Source organism: Tamandua tetradactyla, chromosome 9 (assembly GCF_023851605.1).
Source record: "Tamandua tetradactyla isolate mTamTet1 chromosome 9, mTamTet1.pri, whole genome shotgun sequence".
NCBI classification, from domain to species: Eukaryota; Metazoa; Chordata; class Mammalia; order Pilosa; family Myrmecophagidae; genus Tamandua; species Tamandua tetradactyla.
Genome location: NC_135335.1, coordinates 113,709,026 through 113,728,616, shown reverse-complemented (window position 1 = coordinate 113,728,616; position 19,591 = coordinate 113,709,026). Strand labels below are relative to the sequence as shown.

At 37.6% G+C, this 19,591-nt stretch overlaps 1 protein-coding gene and 1 long non-coding RNA gene across 3 annotated transcripts in view; one reads left to right on the top strand and one right to left on the bottom strand.

Moving 5' to 3' along the window:
- LOC143647387 (uncharacterized) overlaps nt 1–19,591 on the top strand; it is a 144,063-nt gene that overhangs the window by 53,395 nt on the left and 71,077 nt on the right. The gene's annotated exons all lie outside the window — the stretch shown is intronic.
- NLN (neurolysin) overlaps nt 16,138–19,591 on the bottom strand; it is a 143,663-nt gene continuing 140,209 nt past the window's right edge. For both annotated transcript variants that reach the window (XM_077117327.1, XM_077117326.1), the window contains exon 13: nt 16,138–17,958. In XM_077117327.1, the coding sequence (XP_076973442.1) occupies nt 17,824–17,958 (135 nt within the window). In that variant the 3' untranslated portion in view covers nt 16,138–17,823. The remainder of the gene's footprint in view (nt 17,959–19,591) is intronic.

Below are 19,591 nucleotides of genomic sequence, written 5' to 3'. Positions count from 1 at the left end.
AAGAGATGGAAACAGCCAAAATGTCCATCAACAGACGAGTGGCTAAACAAACTGTGGATACATACGATGGAATATTATGCAGCTTTAAGACAGGATAAACTTATGAAGCATGTAATAACATGAATGGACCTAGAGAACATTATGCTGAGTGAGTCTAGCCAAAAGCTAAAGGACAAATACTGTATGGTCCCACTGATGTGAACGGACATTCGAGAATAAATTTGGAATATGTCATTGGTAACAGAGTCCAGCAGGAGGTAGAAACAGGGTAAGATAATGGGCAATTGGAGCTGAAGGGATACAGACTGTGCAACAGGACTAGATACAAAAACTCAAAAATGGACAGCACAATAATACCTAATTGTAAAGTAATCATGTTAAAACACTGAATGAAGCTGCATCTGAGCTATAGGTTTTTGTTTTGTTTTGTTTTGTTTTTACTATTATTACTTTTATTTTTTTCTCTATATTAACATTCTATATCTTTTTCGGTTGTGTTGCTAGTTCTTCTAAACCGATGCAAAGGTATTAAGAAACGATGATCATGCATCTATGTGATGATGTTAAGAATTACTGATTGCATATGTAGAATGGTATGATTTCTAAATGTTGGGTTAATTTTTTTTTCCATTAATTAAAAAAAAAAGAGAGAGAGAGAAGGGGTAATTGGAGCTGAAGGGATACAGACTGTGCAACAGGACTGGATATAAAAACTCAGAAATGGACAGCACAATACTACCTAATTGTAATGCAATTATGTTAAAACATTGAATGAAGCTGCATGTGAGGTATAGGTTTTTTTTTTTCTCTCTATTATCGTTTTAATTCTTATTCTGTTGTCTTTTTATTTCTTTTTCTAAATTGATGCAAATGTACTAAGAAATGATGAATATGCAACTATGTGATGATATTAAGAATTACTGATTGTACATGTAGAATGGAATGATTTCTAAATGTTTTGTTAATTTTTTTTAATTAATAAAAACAAAAAAAAAAAGCAAAAAAACCCAAGGTGATTAGGGTGTCGCTTATGGATAAGATGATGTTTGAGTGAAGACCAGATGGACATGAGGGCATGAGTTTTGTGGATATCTAGGGCAAGAATATTCCAATTAGAATTCCTGATGTTCTTGCAAGCAGTGGGGACAATCAAATCAGTAGGCTGAGCCCTCAATCTTGGGGTTCGTTTCCATGAAACTTATTCTTGCAAAGGATAGGCTAAGTCTACCTAATATTAGGCTTAAGAGTTACCCCCAGAGATCCTCTTTTGTTGCTCAGATATGGCCTCTCTCAGCCAGCATGACAAGCAAACTCACTGCCCTCCCCTGTCTCCGTGGGACATGACTCCCAGGGGTGTAGACCTTCCTGACAACATGGGACAGAAATCTTAGAATGCGCTGAGACTCAGCACCAAGGGATTGAGAAAACCTTCTCTACCTAAAGGGGAAAGAGAGAAATGAGACAAAAAATTAAGTGTCAGTGGCTGATAGATTTCAAACAGAGTCGAGAGGTTATCCTGGAGGTAATTCTTACGCGTTATATAGATAACCATTTTTAGCCTAAGATGTATTAGGGTGGCTGGAGAGAAGTACCTGAAACTGTGGAGCTATATTCCAGTAGCCATGTTTATTGAAGATGATTGAATAATGATATAGCTTTTGCAGAGTGACTGTGTGGTTGTAAAAACCTTGTGTCTAATGCTCCTTTTATCTACAGTATAGACAGATGAGTAAAAACTATGGATAAAAAAATAAACAAATAATAGGGGGAACAAAGGTTAAAATAAGTTCAGTAGATTGAAATAAACAAACAGAAAAGAATACTCCAGGTAGAGAAAACAGCAACTGCAATGGCCCTATGGTGGGTGCTGCTGGAATGTTTGAGAAAGGGCAAAGAATCCAGTGTGAAGGGGCAGAGAGCTACAGCAGAAATAAAGAAGGGAAGGAAGAAAGACAATGTAGAAAAGGGTCTTCTAGTTCACTGTGGAAACTTTGACATTTAATCCAAGTGTAGGAGCCATTGCAAAGTTTTTAGCAGAGGCGTGCCCTCATTAAACATGTTTACAAGGATCACTCTGGCTGCTGTGTTGGGAATTTATTCTAAGGGCCAAGGGCAGAATTAATGAGGCAATGTATATAAAGTGCGTGAGACACAATACTTGTTTAGTTATTCCTTAACTAAAGTTATTCCTTAGCTGGGACTGATTCCTTAGTGCAAACAAGGCCATGATCTCTTGTTCATTTGCTTTTTTGTATAGAGCAAATGCAGATGCATTCATTCACTTAAATATTTATGGAGCATGACTATACAGACACTGGGGAATACATGCTGACTTTAAAAAGATAAGACTTCTGTTGAGGGAGATAGTAATAAACAAACAAACAAAAGATATATTAGATAGAAGTAAGTACTTTTATGAAAAAATACTAAAAAAACTAATGGCGATATGCTCATGGCTGAAGGGCTACTTTAAATTAAGAAACTTTTAAGACTCGTAAAAAAGCAAGTGTGACCTCATTTATAGAAAGATGTATCTAGATGTCTGCTGCCTGGTTAGACTCTATCAGCTTACAGGCAGTATCCCAAATAATTTTTAAAAAAATTTTTATTGATAAAACAATGTACAAGCATACACATTCTTAACATACAAACATTCCATACATTGTATACAATCAGCGCTCACAATGTCATCACATAGTTGTATATTCATCACCATGATCATTTTTTGGAACATTTGCATCACTCCAGAAAAAGAAATAAAAAGAAAAAAGAAAAAACAGATATATACCATACCCCTTACCCCTCCATCTCATTGACTACTAGTATTTTTATCTACCCAATACGTATATATTTTTAATTTTAACATTTGTTCCCCTTATTATTTATTTATTTTTAATCCATATGTTTTACTCATTTGCCCATCCCATAGCTAAAAGGAACATCAGACACAAGGTTTTCACAATCACACAGTCACACTGTGAAAGCTATATCATTATACAATCATCTTCAAGAAACGTGGCTACTGGAACACAGCTCTACATTTTCAGGCAGTTCCCTCCAGCCTAATACACCAAACAATTTTTAAAATTGTATAATATAACATGTATACAAAGCAAAAATAGAAAAAAGCAATAATTTTCAAAGCACTCTTCAATAAGTAATTACAGAATAGATCCCAGGGTTTGTCATGGGCAATTATCACAATCAACTTTTTTTTCTTTTTTTGTGAAAAATAACATATATAGAAAAAAGCAATAAATTTCAAAGCACATTGTACTAATTAGTCCAAGCAATTTTTAAAAGTTTTCCTTCTTCTATCTTCAAGTAATAGATAAGGAATCAACTATAATTTTTTAAAGGGTGAGATATTTCCCTTTTGTCCTGTTAAAAATAGATGTCTGCATTTATGTATATAACTTATGTGTGTGTATACATGTAAGCATATATGCCATACACATACATAAATATATTTATGTGTGTATATTTGCATGAGTATGCCATATGTATATAAACTGCACACACACACGCACATATATACATTGTATTTGTAAAAAGAGAGGAGTCTAGTTGTTTATCTGGCCTTCTGGTAATAAGATGGAATTGGTGATTTTTTTTTTTTATCTTTTTTGTACTTTTGTGTACTGTTTCAGTTTTTAAAAAATAACAAGAATGTAACATTTTCCCTAAAACAATAAAGCTTTATTAAAATTTAAAATGCAACAACTCAACTTATATGAGTTAATAAATGTGAAGTGCTTAAAAACACTTGCATTTAAGTGCTAAATAAATGTTTGCTTGTCTGCTTGTGACCGTGTAGTAGACGCTGCTCTAAGCATTTTATACCTACTATGTCCTTTACTCCTTATGAAGACCCTCTTTACGGAGTGGACACTGAGATAAAGTGCGGTTATGCCAAAGGTCGCACTGTTATTTCACAGACAAATGTCTTTTTTTTTTGCACAGGCAGGCTGCGGGAATCGAACCCGGGTCTCTGGCATGGCAGGTGAGAACTCTGCCACTGAGCCACCGTGGCCCACTCCTCCTCAGACAGATATCTTTTAACCCCTTTAAATGGCTCTTGGCTGCTGTACTTGCATAAAAACTCATTGCTGGGGATAGTCTCAACTGATACTATAAATATATAACTGTTGCATGTGATTTGAAAGAGTGACCTGTAAACTATCATAAGGTTTCTGGAAATACCACTTTAAAATAAATGCGTCAAATAACTATACATTAAAAGACTTATAGTTCATGAAGTGAATTAAAATTTATGCCTAGACTTACTAGCAAAAGTATAAATAGTAGCAACAGCTTGACCTTGAATAGCAATGTGCAGTTTACAAAGCACATTCACACACATTGACTCATCTGGTTTCCAAAACCCACCCAGGGCTGTCATAAGGCAGATATTAATATCTCTGCTCACAGCTGAGGAAACTGAATCATACGTGCATGCATTAGTTAGGGTGCCTTTGACTGCAAGCAATAATAGCCCAATTCTAACTGGTTTAAACAATGCAGAAATAAATGGGCTTGCTTATTTGGACATCCAGAGAATGAGATGGTCTTAAGTTTAACATAACCTGGCTGCACTGATTCTATTTCCCTGCAATTGATTCTCTTGGTTCTACCCTCAGACAAGGGTTGGCTTTATCATCAGTCCGATACTTAAATGGCTTCTACCGTTCTGGGTCTCAGACCTCTTCTTCCAGAGGAAGAGACCGTATTTTTCTGTACCTTTTCCTTGAGAGCGATGAAAGTTCCCCAGAAGCCCTTAGTAGGCTTCTCACTTACTGACTCAGATGATTCACATATCATCCCTGAATCTATTGCTGGTCCTGGGTCTGGCTTACCCTTAGATGAATCAGGATACTTGATGAAAATCAGAGCTTTGATAGGGAAGAAAAGGGGAATGATAATGATTGCTGGTTGATCACTAAAACTTGAGAAGGCGTGGAATCAGGACTCCAACCCAACTTTTCCCAGGCTTATCCCTCATCCTCCACTCCGAGCACGAATGCCCAGAGCTGTGAAAGATGGTTCAAGACAGCTTGCGCCACTGAAGCGAAGATGACAGGCCAACCTACTTCTGTGTGTTTCATAGGGCAAACTCAACTCTCTCTAGCTTCTTTTTTTTTGGCTTTTATGGGGGTACCTATGGGTTGTTCTAAAGCAAAAAGTTTGAATGCAGGAATTCCATATGCCTAGATTTTGCAAGACTGAAGCTAAGAGAGGCTTCAGGTAAAAGTTTGCTTTGAAAGCCACATTTTGACAAGTCCCTTCGAATTATTTTTTGCAATATAAAATACTTCAAGTAAGGAAAACAAAGGTCTTAAAAATCTTAACATTTTGCCATATTTGCAGTAGTTTTTAAAAGAAACAAAATATTGTGGTTATAGTTGAAGCTCCTTGTGCACTGCTCCCAGATGCCATTCGCCTTTCTCCCTCACCAGGTGAAACGCATCCGAATTGGGTGTCCAATGGGGGTGTTTTTATACTTTGAATACTATGTCTACACCCATAAAAGATACACAACATTGCTTTGAGTATATGTAACTCTAAATAAATGGTAACCTGAACATATCCTTCTGCAATGGTACTTTTTTTTATATATATATATTTTATTTTATTTTTTTCTTTTTACGTGGGCAGGCACCGGGAAACGAACCCGGGTCCTCTGGCATGGCAGGGAAGCATTCTTGCCTGCTGAGCCACCGTGGCCCGCCTTGCAATGGTACTTTTATTGTTTTGAAGCTATATCTATACTGATAAATGTAGCTTTAGTTCATGCATCCTATTTGTCGTATAGTCCATCGTTCATGTGTACTCGATGCATTACCCACTTTTCTGTGGCTGATGTTTTGTTGGCTTTTAGTGTTTTACTGTTACAAACAAAGCTACTGTGATATTCTTGTAGACATCTCGGGGTACACAGGCAGGAGAAGTTTTTTGTAGTAATTATTAGTTTTTTTTAACAGGAATTATTGGGTGTGCTCATCTTTAATCTTAATAAATTTTGTCAAATTGCTGCTGGTCGGATGGGTATGAAACGGAATAGCATTGTTGGTTGGGGAAGTATAATATTTTTCCCCTTACTATTTTTCTATGCATATGCAACTTATCCCGTTTTAGGGCATTTGAAAATTTTTTTTCTTTCCTATATCATGGAAAGTCTTAGCGGCTTTTATGAATGTCTTCATTTTATATATCTTACTTAAGTTAGCCTGTTTTCTCCTTTGAAATATATTTTATTATTTATCGGACATAGAGAATTGACAGTGAGAGCATACATTTAGACGCATCATTTTCTCTCCAAATTGTTATTTGAGATAAGGTCATGTTTTTCTTGGTAGTTTCTTGCTCACCTAACTAAGTATATAATGTGATCAGAATTTTGTCTTTTGTAACGGGAATGGATTATGTCCCCTTTTGTTTTCACGGAAAAAACCCTAAGTCCAGAAGACTTAAGTATAGCACAGATAACCAATTTGTTTAATTAGTGTTTGGCAACCCTCTTAAGCAGAACCCTTGGATATAGCACCTGATGTGCAGAGATGACACTACTGAAAGATGCCAGTTTCGGATCTTAACACACCACTCTATTTTTATACAATGTCTACCTAGGAGATTCAGTTGCACTTGGATACGCGTATAGCAAGCTCCCTGAAGAGTTTCCCTGTGTTTGGGGAAAGAAGATACATCAGTAAATCAAATTAACACCCTGCTGACCTAGGAAATGGAAAGACAACACAATAAACAAACATGAGATCATATTTCCATCTTGGCTGAGGACAAGAGAGCATTTAATCATGAGCGGGAGTGGGGGCAGGGTGGGGGTTTAAATAAAATGCATGGTGACTGAGATAATTCTGTTTCCTCTTGCAGTTTGCTTTGCAAAATGCAAATGGGAAAAGAATGGCATCTATTTCTCTTGCTGGACACACTTACCTTTTAAATTCTTAGCATCAACAGAAACACCCAGCCTGAAAGTGTGTCTTTGTTCATTCAAAGACTGTGTTGTAAATGAGAATGTATTTGAGGGATGGAACTGGGAGGGGGAGATTCGTGGGCTCAGAGAAACACTGACGCTAAAAATCACGATTAAAAAAAATAATTTTCAAGGTTTAAGACAGAAATACCTGATTGGGAAGAGTTATGTATGTTGGTTACCGGTTCCTAGAGGATTGGACAATGCATTTTGTCCATTTGTTTATTGATTAGGTAGGCTGTTAAGAAATGTTACATACTGCTTTCAAGTCTGCTTCTTTTACTTCTTCTTCTAGGGTCTCAAAATGAGAGATAGCTTTTTATGGCAACTTCAGTGATGTTTTAGTTTTATTAAAACATGACTATAAAGTTTTATACATAAAGGGTAAAAAGAAGTTTATTTTTTAAGGAGTTTTCTTTTAACTCATACCTTTTATATTAATGGTTAAAAGGACCTTAAAATCCTTCGGAATAAGTTAGATATCCTCTTAAAGTATTTCTGAAAAGTAGAACATCCCCTTCCTCGCCTCAGATTACAATAATTTGTTAAGCAAGCAGGTCCTTGGAACTGAGCACTTCCGTCTCTTCAGTGTTAGTGTCCCTTCAGATTCCTGCAACTGCACTTGCCTACCAGCCCTTGTCTACAGTCCAGTTCTCTGATCCCCGGTCCAGCCCTGCCCTCCCAGCATTTACCTTCTGATAAGTATATTTGCACTTCAGCCTCCACACCAACCCCTGTCACTGCCATCTCAAATGTCATAAAATCTCAGTGTGCCTTAAGTGGCACTTCCGTTCCACCCTCTCCTGGCAACCAGCCTTTACAGCTGCCGTATCAGTGACCCTAACCTGGGAGAGCATCAGTGTGCTCAGGGTGAGAGAAGTATCTCTGGGCGCATGATTCACTTTCCAGTGCAATGACTTCATTTTTATGATCCCAGAGGAATGCGGCAGGCGTACTGACATGTGGTCCGCTGGCACCAAAGAAACAGTGTGTCGCTGTACGAACACGCCCCAGCTGAATGGTGATAGGTTCGGGTACCGAGAAACTTAAGTAGACAGAGGAAGGAATCAGGTCTTTGTTGGGTTTAAGACAAGTAAATGCCCCGTTATAAAATAAGTTGGCTTTAACCAGCCAGCCCCCATCCCCATCTTAACTCCAACTCCAGCAGATTAAAGGTCAGGCAGGTCCAGTTTTCCTGGAACAAGTGTGTAATCTTTCTTATTTGGTGGATGCGTTAGGAAAGAAGCCACATCTGTGATACCTCTTCTGTGTTCTGTACTGACATTTAACAAAAGCATTTACTTTTACGAGTGCTGTATAGAATTCACCCATATCTTAATCCTTCCAACCCTCTCATTTAGCCTGCAGGCATTAGAACGTTGACCGTAATTTAAAAGGAGGTGTTGTGAAGAAAAGTCCACCAAATCTCCACTTCCTAATTAAAAAGCCCTTAGATCTGTTATCCCTGGCCTTACTGGTCATGTTTTCTGCCTCAGACTTCTAGGATTTGGAGAAATTGCCCAGAATCTTCCGTTCATCTGATTGGACCTTCAGAAGAAGGAAAGATGAAAGGAAGGGAGGGCAGGAGAGAAAGAGATGCCTCATAAGGCTGGTTAGACCGCAGAATGTCGCTTACCCACTAAAGAATTGGTGACATAAATATAATGAAACAGAACAACTGAGCTTCGTGAATGAGAGGTTCTGTATTCATTTAGATAACTCATTATGAAGCTACCCCGCCACCTAAACCACGGTGGAATTAGGAAGAGAAATACGAAGTTGGGTCACATTCCCAAAAGGCTTCAGAAGGACTTCCCTACCCAGGAGGGCCCCAAAGGAGGAATGACACTATAAAGGTTTGATGGATGGAGTCTGAGAAAATTCCCTCTTGCCACCCTATCCCAGTTTGAAATTCACTGCTTCCTAACTGTGTCGCTGACCGAACAGAACAGAGGATAATAGCTTCTGGCTGAGATTTTCTCATTGAAGCTGAGACAGAGTGGCCCATGTGCATGTACTAGAACAGTGACTGCATTGTAAATTACAACAGAAGTCCCACTTGTCAGCCACACAACTGTTAAAGACCAGAGAAAGGCATCTGATTTGGGACAGGAATGGCAAAAACAGATCCTTTGGTATCCCCAACTTTACCCCGAATATAAAGGGACTGATAATTGCCTTGTTCTGGGATGAAGTCTGACATTCCTTTTAGGACCTACCCTACCATTAAAGCAGAGAGAGAAAATTCCTGTCTGGAATTACTCCTACCACTTTCTGAAAGAAGTAACCTTTTAGTTCTCATTAATCAATGGGGAGAGAAAGCAACAAAAATGATTATCAAGCCAGAAAAAATTTGCCTTGCTTGCTAACAATCACTTTCCTCCATTAATCTTTAGTAAACGCCTCAGTGTTGTTGTGTTAAACAATATTAAGAAGCATGGTTCTAATTCGACAATATCTAACGGCGTCTAAAATGCTTCTCCCCTTTGAACCAGCAATTACACTTTTCTTTTCTTTTATGCAATTTTATTGAGATATATTTACGTCCATACAAAATATAAAATCAGTGGCTCACAGTATCATCACCTAGCTGTGCATTCATCATCACAACAAATTTTAGAAGATTCTCTTTATTCCAAAAAAAATAAATAAAAAAGAACACCCCAAATATCCCATGCCCCATATCCCTCCCCCAATTATTTAGTCTTTCTTTCTTTCTTTTTTTTTTTTTTTCACATGGGCAGGCACGGGGAATCGAACCCAGGTCCTCTAGCATGGCAGGCAGGTGTCCTTGCCTGCTGAGCCACCGTGGCCTGCCCTACTCCTTCTTCTCTTACTCATCTGCTCATACATTGGATATAGGGAGTGTCAGTCACAAGGTTTTCACGATCACATGGTCACAATATAAAAGCTACATAATTATACAGTCACCATCAAGAATTAAAGCTATTGGATAACAGTTCAACAGTTTCAGGCATTTCCTTCTAGCTATTCTAATACACTAAAACAAAAAAGGAGTGTCTATATAATGCATTAGAATAACCTCCAGATTGACCTTTCGACTCTATCTGAAATCTCTTAGCCACTGGAACTTTATTTTGTTTCACTTCTTTCCCTCTTCTGGTCAAGAAGGCTTTCTCAATCCCACAATGCCACGCCAAGTAATTACATTTTAAAGAATTTATTTAGCAGATGGAATAACGTACTTACTAGGATAATCATGGCAGCTCAAAGAGTGAAAAGATGAGCCTAAGGGATTCATCAATAGGGGATTCATTAAAAAATTACTATACATTTACACAATGGAATACTAGGCAATCAATAACTAAAATATGGCAGTTATCTAAATACTAGTAAAGAAGGTACAGAACAATAGGTATAGAATTTTACTATTTGCATGTGTGGGAAGGATATATTCTTGTATATATGTAGGATATCTCCTGGGAGATTACACAAGAAACTATATAAGTTGCTTCTGACAAGGGGAATTGGGTACTCAAAAGAAAAGGGGAGAAGAAGACTAACTTTTCATCATCTACATTTTTCATACCTTTTGAATTGTATAATGTGTGTGTGTATAACTTCATCAAAAATGTAAATAATTGCATGAATAAGGAATATAAAAAAACAAAACACATAGGTTTGATAGTCAAAAATGAGGAGTTCTGTGATTATTTAAAGAAACAAAAGGAAATGCAGTGTAAGTATAAAGCCTAGTCTAGTTCTTTGTCATGAACCCTGGAAGTCAGGAGTTTTTATATTCTTTCATTGAACTGCTAAATTAGTTGCTAGCACTATAAAAGAAAGGTACAAATAACAAGTAGCAAGGGATTGAAGAGTTGGGTGCTTTACTTTTGAGTCTTATTAGTGATGGAATATTATTAACACTTGTGGGAGAAGGAAGTAAGGTATCTTGACTAATTCTGAGACATCTCTAAACAATTCAATGGCTGTCTTCATCTATTTTCTAACTTTATAGGATGCATCAATGCCTCTTATGTATATAATACTTCATAGGTTGAAAGGAGTCCCACGTCATTCCATTCATTTGACTACAGTGCAAAAAAGTGGGTAATTTCCATCTCCTGTCTGTGAGCCTTTTAAGCACAGACCCAAGACCCCTGGATATTACAGAGGTGGAAGAACTCTATTTAGCCTCACTGCTGGAATACTGAAAAGAGAAAAGTAACCATTTGGTTAAAAAGAAAAATCTATGAGGGCAGGTAGCATGGCAATTATATACAATTTTGTGGCACAAAGCTAATCACAAAATTGAGTCAACCCTGTTTGAGATGAACAACAGAAAAGTGTTTTATACAAATCTTTCTTTTATAATTTATCTTGATGTATAATGAACTTAGTTGTCTTCCCTTTTAAGCTGTGAGGAACTTCGGTTCAGGGTTGTTCATCATTTGTGTATCTTCACTACCTAGCACAGTGGTTGATAACATGTTTTAGTTTTGTAGGCTGCTGAAAGCAAATTCCATGAAATGGGTCGGGTTAAGCAATGGGAATTTATTCTCTCACAGTTTTAAGCCCAGGAAAATGTCCAGTTAAGGCATTGCCAAGGTGATGCTTTCCTCCCAAACACAGGCTGCCAGCGATCCTCGGCTCCTCTGTCACATGGAAACGTACATGGCGGTGTATGAGGATCGCTCCCTCCTCTTTTGGGTTTTGTTGATTTCAACTTCTTGTGTCCTCTTTCAAAGGACTCCAATATTAGGATTAAGGCCTGATTGAGGTGGGTCATGCCTTAACTGAAATAGCCTGTCAAAAGGTCCTACTTACAGGGTTCACATAAACAGGAATGGATTTAATTTAAGAACATGTTTTTTGGGGGGGTACATACAGCTTCAAACCACCACAATACATAACTGGGACTTTATAAATGATCTTCAAAAGAAGTCAACCTAGGGAAATATATAAGATTCCACGATGGTTCCAGGCACTAGAGTAACTTACCAGAAACCTACAACCTTCAAATGGGACCCTGGTCCAGATAAGTCCTGACACCTAACCCAGCCTCTCCAGAACATCAGATAGTTCCATCTCCCTACCCCATATTAGTGACAGACACTTTCAGTATAAAAAATTTAGAATTGCCATAACCCAAACAACCCCAAAGAGAGGTGTGGAAAGATCAAAGGTGATGGTGGAATTATACAGAGAAGATAGGTTTTAAAAAATGAATATGAATGTTGAATCATTATATTGATAGATCTTTTAGTCTCCATTATCTTAGAGCAGCTAGAAGTAAAAACCTGAAATTGTGAACTTGCTACCCATGTCAAAGTCTGAAATATGTTCTACAACTAATTGTGGTGCTGTGCTTGGAAATTTATAGCTTTTTTGTATATATGTTATTGTTAACAAAAAAAGAAAGAAAAAAAGTTGACTGTGATGATTAAAAAGTATTTAAGCCCTCTAGCTTCCTATATTCTGGAGCAGCTAGAAGGAAAAATCTGAGAGGATTGTATGGTAGCCCATGACAAACTCTGGGATCTATCCTGTAACCAGTTGTTGAAGAGTGCTTTGAAAACTATTGCTTTTTTATTTCTTTGCTTTGTATATATGTTGTATTATACAATAAAAAAAAGTTAAAAAAGAAAGTCAAAATAAAAAATTTGAAAACAACTTAAGACAGCAGCCTTTAAAGTTAGGGACCCTCTCCCCAGAAAAATTCATACTAGGCCCTCAAGAATTTTAATGTAACTTCAGGGCATTTATGGGGCATCCTCTCCCTCTGTCCCTTTCATAAAACCCCTAGAAAACCAGAGATTCAGGATTAAGAATTTCTTAATATAGAATGATAGTCTTAATTCTTAATATAGAATATATAGTCATAGAGAAAAGTAGAGGGATCTTTGGAAACATCTTGAAAATTTTCTTCTCCGAAAAGCACGTTTATTTCACCTACCTCATGCAGAAACTTTTAGTGCAGTAAGGAAAAGAGGCCCCTTTATGCAGAAATGGGCTCTTAGCAGGTGTAAAAATAACTACTCCACATTGTTTTGGATTAATTTGCAAATTAGTTATTTCATGGTTATTGTAGAGAAATGCATCCTTTTGACAAAAGGTAGCTTTACGGAAGGTACGTTTATTTAACAACCTTTTATGAACTATTTACCAAGAGTCAAAGACTGTCTAATATGGGGCAGAAGCAATGCCTCAAAGGGATCACAGTATGGTGACGTGCACGCGTCATAAATCTGGGTGTTCGAATGAGATTCTTGCCTCTGTGTATGGGTGATGAAGGTAGTGGGGGGTGGAATGGGCAGAGAGCAGATATAAACTCTGTAAGCGAAGAAAATGGATCTTTACCTTGATTATGGTCACATACAACTATTATCTCCCATCCTCAGTTCCCAGAAGACTGATAATTAACCTCTGGATAAGCACTGGCTGATTACAGAAGGGGAATAAGACAAGGCTTAAATTATAGAGGAACATACCACGAGGGAGTTGCAAACCCCTAAATGCCATTTCTGAGATCTGATTTGTAAATATTTAGTTTAGTGATGTTTTTGCAATGATTATTTCAAAGCTGATCTGGTATGCATGTCTGACGAAAGGAGGAATTCCCTCTGTAACACTACTGGGAGCCACAGGCTTTGTTTGAACACTCATTAATAGCAAAAGAATCTATTGTTAATAAACAATAGTTATTAGAAACCTCTCCGTCATACTAATTTCATATCTCATATTAGAACTAACTCCCTGATAGCTTCCAGCCATTTCTCTCTTTGCCTTCTGAACCAATGTAGAGTGAGTCTGTTCTCTTTCCATATCCTTTAAGCATTTAAAAGCAACTATCATTTGTCTTTCTGAATTATCAACTCCAGACTGAACTTCCCTAATTCTTTTATGCATTTGTCTTGAGAAGCATTTTCAGAGTCATTACCCTCCTGTTCTTTCTCACTAACACTCTATACTTGGCCTAAGTCGGCTTGAAATGTGACACTCTAGGACGGAACATGATACTCTAGCTGTGATTGACCTGACCACGCTGGAGTACAGAGGGATTCTTCTTTTGATGTGGATGCATACTTCCATCAACACATTCTTAAAAGGTTTTAGTTCTCCCCTCTTAGCTCTCTTTCCAGGTGTGCAGTATTGTGGGTTTCTATTGGAATTTGGTCAAGTAAAACTGCCAGGTCTTTTTTCATATATACCACTATCAAGTCAGGTTTCTGCTCTTGTCACTGTGTCAATGGAACATGTTCAATTTCATCTTACACTTGTCTCAGCACTGAAATAATTTTAAATTTTAATAATGTCACCTTGTTTAGCCATTCCAACTCTGCTATCTGTAAATTTGAAAACATTTTCCTTCAGAATTCCTTGTGTCTTCATCCAAAACATTGGAAATTTCCCTTCAACTTAATGTGAATCGTTATTTAACTTTCTTTGGCTGGGGTGTTTCATTAGCTGGGAATCTACACTGCCACACTATTATCTACTCATATCCTCCCGCTTAGACACAAAGATGTTAATAGAGATGTCAAGGGTTTTGTTGGATTCATAAACTCTGTTCCTTTAAATTATTCTTAGTCATACAGTTTTCCTGATGACAAATGCTAGACATTTAATTTAGAGTGAAATTTTAGGTGAGCCTCTGGGCTTTGTGAAATAAACTGCTAGAATGGGTGTCAGCCTACGTGAGCAGAAGTAAGGGAGCCTGTTTCAAATCCTTCTCTTCCCTTTTCCTGTATGTACATAGTGGATCAGATACATCTGACCCATATTTAATTAGGATGCAAACTACAAGGTGAATTCAACCAAATAAAAATTCAAGAATTGCTCACTGGTGGGAGGGTGAAGCATTATCGTGGGTACGTCTGAATAGGCTCCTAGATTTTACAGCCTATGCCACAGATAAAGCTGGCGCTAGATTATCACATAGTGCAGGTGGGTCTGTTTCCAGTGGAAGTTTTTCCCTCAAAGATGACGGAAAAAATTAACTTTGGACACTGACTTTTTTAAAAAGTGAAAGCATGTGTGTCTTTTTTTGCTTTTATTCTCCCCAAATATTACTAAGAGAAGGTATATTCAATTTTGGGGGACTATCCAGTTTAAGGTGGAGACACATAACTGCAATAATGGTGTGCTGAGGGAAGAAAGAAGCCTTGGGCATTGCATCTATTCAAAACAGGGAAGGTTTCTCTTTTGGGGCTCAGTTAACTATGCTTACACCCAGTTTGAGGGATTAGTATTTTAATGAAATTTCCTCAGAGCATGGACAATTCTTCTTGCGCATGGTTGAAAACAAGGAAAAAGGCCATGTGCATGCCAGCTGACACAGCGGGAGGCAGGGCCTCCGTGTACCTTTAATTCAGACATGAAAGCTAAAGGCAAAACGGTGAAGCAGAAAATTAAGTCATTCTTTACTAGTTAAGGCTTTTAAAAGCATAAAAACTTGGTATTTTTTCTTTAAATAATTATTTTCTCACTTTGGTCTCTTATACAATGCAGTTTGTCATGACTTAAAAGCTATAGATATCTACCTTTAATCACTTTAGTTTTAGAAAAAAGCAAGACCTTGGTACAAATATCTCAGGTAACCACTCTTCAAGATAATTTTTAGTGATTTTATTTTGAAACACGCAACATGTAAATCTGTATTAGGAGGCATAACTTCAGGACTTATTTTTTCCCTTTGTAGCATCTGTAAAATTAAACTTTAAGCAATCAAGCCTACTATGCTAATGGCATGTGGTGCTTTGAGAACTTGCCCTTAGCAGCATAAAGAAGCCGTGAAGACTGAAGCAGGTCTGAACTGTCTGAATCCATAACCAAGAGAGACTTTATCATGTGGCTCAGTCCATAAATATGAAATGTTTGCCCAATTATAATTTTCATAGTTACCTACCATTCAGAGCACCCCAGTGACACTTTATGCTTTGACCTGCATAAAAAGAACATGCAGATGGATGACCACATTCAAAAAGCTTTAAAATATAACTCTTTACTTTTGAATTATGCCAGGGAATTTTTGTGTGAGGATTTGGTTTTTTGCTGTTCTTTGGTAGATTTTAAATAAGAAGCGAACCCTAAATAAAAAAGAATACTGTAGTACTTTCGTTCCCCTATGTATTTCAGTTTTAACATTAAAATATGAAAGAAATGTGAGCTCATTCTTATGGATAATAACGCAACTTTATTGTGTGCAAAGCTTTTCACACCAATTATTAGTTTTTCCATGTGAAATAAATTAAGATCCAAAATGATGAAGTCATCAGTAAGGAGGCACATTGGGCAGTAGAAAAAGCTGAAGAGAGTTTTTGTCTGAAACTGGAAAAAAAAAGTCAAAATAAAAAGACACGAGAAAATGCTCACAGGTTACTAAAACCACAAACAGCTTTGGGGACCACCAGTGATGATGTCGAGGGAATGTGGGGTGCAAGGGCCAGGAAAATTCTCTCAGAAGGGTGGTGAGGATCTCATGTGCATCTTTAAGCTTTCCCTCTGGGGTTCTAGAACTCATGATTTTTCCTTCTGTCCAGAATTTGATTACTCAGCATGATAATGTTGATTTAGCATCAATGTCCTTTTGGAACTAGAGGACAAAACAGTTCTGATTTTGTCTCAGCCAGCAAAGTAACACCTCAGACACACACTGAGAGAACTGGAGGAGCTATGTCAGAGCACGCCCAACATTTGGTTTATTAGTTTATTATTCTGCCTCGGCTTCTTGTTCGAGTTGACTTCTAGAGAAAAGATAAGCAATTTGAATTTACTAGGTCTGTGCAGAATTGGAATTCCCATGAAGAGAGTTATAGCGAGATCCAAAGGTTAACTTAAAAACACAACCAGATAAAACAGGGTACTGAGGAGCCTCTCCACCGTGGGTCTAAGCAAACACCCAGCACTCTGGAGCACATGTCCTCCAGTGCTTCTGTCCGGAACACACTCTTCTGGAGTTTCTCAATTATTTCTACTCCACCGCAGCTTCGGTGTTCTTTCCATGGCACTCTAAATGCATTTGTGATGTATTTACCTGCCACTTTGAGTGAGGTGGGCAGTAACGGAGGCAGAGTCCCTACCCCTTATTAAAAACATGAGAATAGAAAAATATCCTTGGACTTGCTCTAGCTCCCTAATCTGGCAAAGATGTCACAAGACTGACAATCTTGTATGCTGAAGTGGAAAATCTCAAAAACTTGTACTATATTAGGATAGGAGTTAAAACTCGTAATTCCTTGGTACTCTCTGAGTGGACTTCAGACAGAAGAAACAAGTCCACGTGGCGACACATAATTTAAGTGTGGCAGAAAGTTGGAAATCATGAGGCCTGACACATGAAGAAAAATGCCGTACTCAGGACTGTTCCCTGGCCCTGAGGGGTAAAGGCAGAGAGGTCACTCTGCATTGTGAAGCAGAGAATCAAAGAGGATGCAGGGTTTCAAGAAAATATTTACCAGAGAAGATGTGATGATTCATTTATCAGTCTAGAAATCCCAAGTACAAAATTTCAAAATATAACAAGGATCAAATTATATATAATGCATATGATCCAATTAAAAAGTTCTTAGCCCTCTTAACATTATATTATTTAGATTATAATAGTAAAAAATCAAATTGTGTTCATATGAAACATTTATAAAAAGAAATCAAATCAAATTTTATAGTACAATTGTTTTCTTGCAGGTCTTTTCTTCGGTCACAGTATTTATAATTCCGTTACATGGTGCAGTTTTTAAAATGAAAAAACAAAGTGAAGTCAATAGAAATCGAAATTTTCATTTGCAAAACTCCCTTCAGTTTCCAGGCCGGTAACACATGGTGATGTCAACCTGTCCTCCAGACATGGACGGCTACCAAAGATTCCCAGTTTATGCAGCAGGCAGGCCTCTACTCATTAGGAACGCTTTTTGGTTTGGCTCACGTTTCAAGAAATTCTGGAGCATGTCCATGCCGTCTAGAGATCCCCCAGGTTTCAGGATTAGGTTTCTGTATTTCATTCCAACCTAATAAAATAAAACATCATGCCTAATAAATTCACGCAATACCAATTTTCCATATCTCTAGATGCACAAAGAGAAAGGGATAGAGGTGAGGAAAATGAAGTTTAGCTTTACTCTGTGAGGATACACTCTTTACTGAGGCTCAGTAGAATTTCTTTATTTTGATAGCTAAGAGCTTTGGAGCTTAAACCTCAGGTCTTCTGCATCCCCCTTTCTTACTGTCTTGCCTTCTTAGAGTCTCAGCAGTGAGCTGACAATATAAACAGACCATCAAAACATAATCAAATGCAATGAATAACATGTTCCTGTTCGTTGGCCCATCTCAAACATGATTTCAAAAGGCTTAAGCAAAGCAAGTACTCAAGAATGCTTTGTGCAGGGCGGGCCATGGTGGCTCAGCAGGTAAGAGTGCTTGCCTGCTATGCCCGAGGACCCGGGTTCGATTCCCGGTGCCTGCCCATGTTAAAAAAGAAAAAAAAGAAAAGAAGAATGTTTTGTGCTTGTATACCTAGAAGCAGTGGCTCAGCCTCTGTGTAAAAGGGTTCTACTACGTTCCTGCTATGTATGTAAGAGGGGCTCACAAAAGAAACTTCTCTATGGACGGGGGTGGGAGAGTGGTGCATGTCCTGTTGTGTAGAGTAAGACATTTCTGTAGGCCCAGTGCTGGAAATGAGAACTGCTGTAAAGTTTCTTTGGAGATAGAGGTCTAAGAATTTAAAATACATCCTAGTTCTTCTGTCTTTATTTCTATAAACACATGAGCAGATGAAGCAAAAGAAACTAGCTGCTATTCAATATCAGTGACTGATTTTTGCTTCCTTTTCACTATCCTTTTAGGAAAATAAGGCAAGACAATTCAATGAAAAATAATACTAAATAAACACATAAACCAAACAGTTCACAGAGTAGCACTCTTAAATTTATACCCATCATGTCATTTGATCAATGGGACTCAATCTTTTTGAGTACAAAAAGGGCTAGAGAATTTCAGAGATTAAGTAAACTAATTTTTGATTTATAATGATTCTCCCCGATACAACCATAGAGATAAGTGTAGCTGAACAGTTAAAAAAAAAAAACAAGACACAGATGAATGCAATGTACTAGTAAAATACAAAATTGTTTAATGTTCTACAAGGCAACACAAGCCAAACCTTTTGGGCCACCTTTTGATTGTGTACAAAAATACATTTGCAGCTTATTATCTACAAGCTAACGTCTAAAGTCATAGAGAATGGGTCTATGTAATAATTAGTCAGAGTCACCTACATGTAGATTCTGGGGCAGTACTGGCTAATAGAAATACAAGCATATGACAATTCCCAGAAAACTTACTAGACAAGGCTTTAGTGTGACACTGAAAAGGCAGGTGGTAGTCTTGCTGCCTTATGGACAGCTTTCTGGATACGTTTTCTTAAAAAGGGAAAGCTATAATCACTGGGTATGGGGCTTCCTGGAAACCATGCTGATGAGGGTTTGGAGCCAGATTTCATTTGCTTTAGAAAATGATGACATATCATTTCTTGCTTGATCGGTAGCAGTTCATTCCTGTCACAACAGCACTCTAGAATCAAAATGTGAATGCTGGCTGTTCTTGTCATAGACTTTATTATTCTAAGAAATGGCATATCAGAGC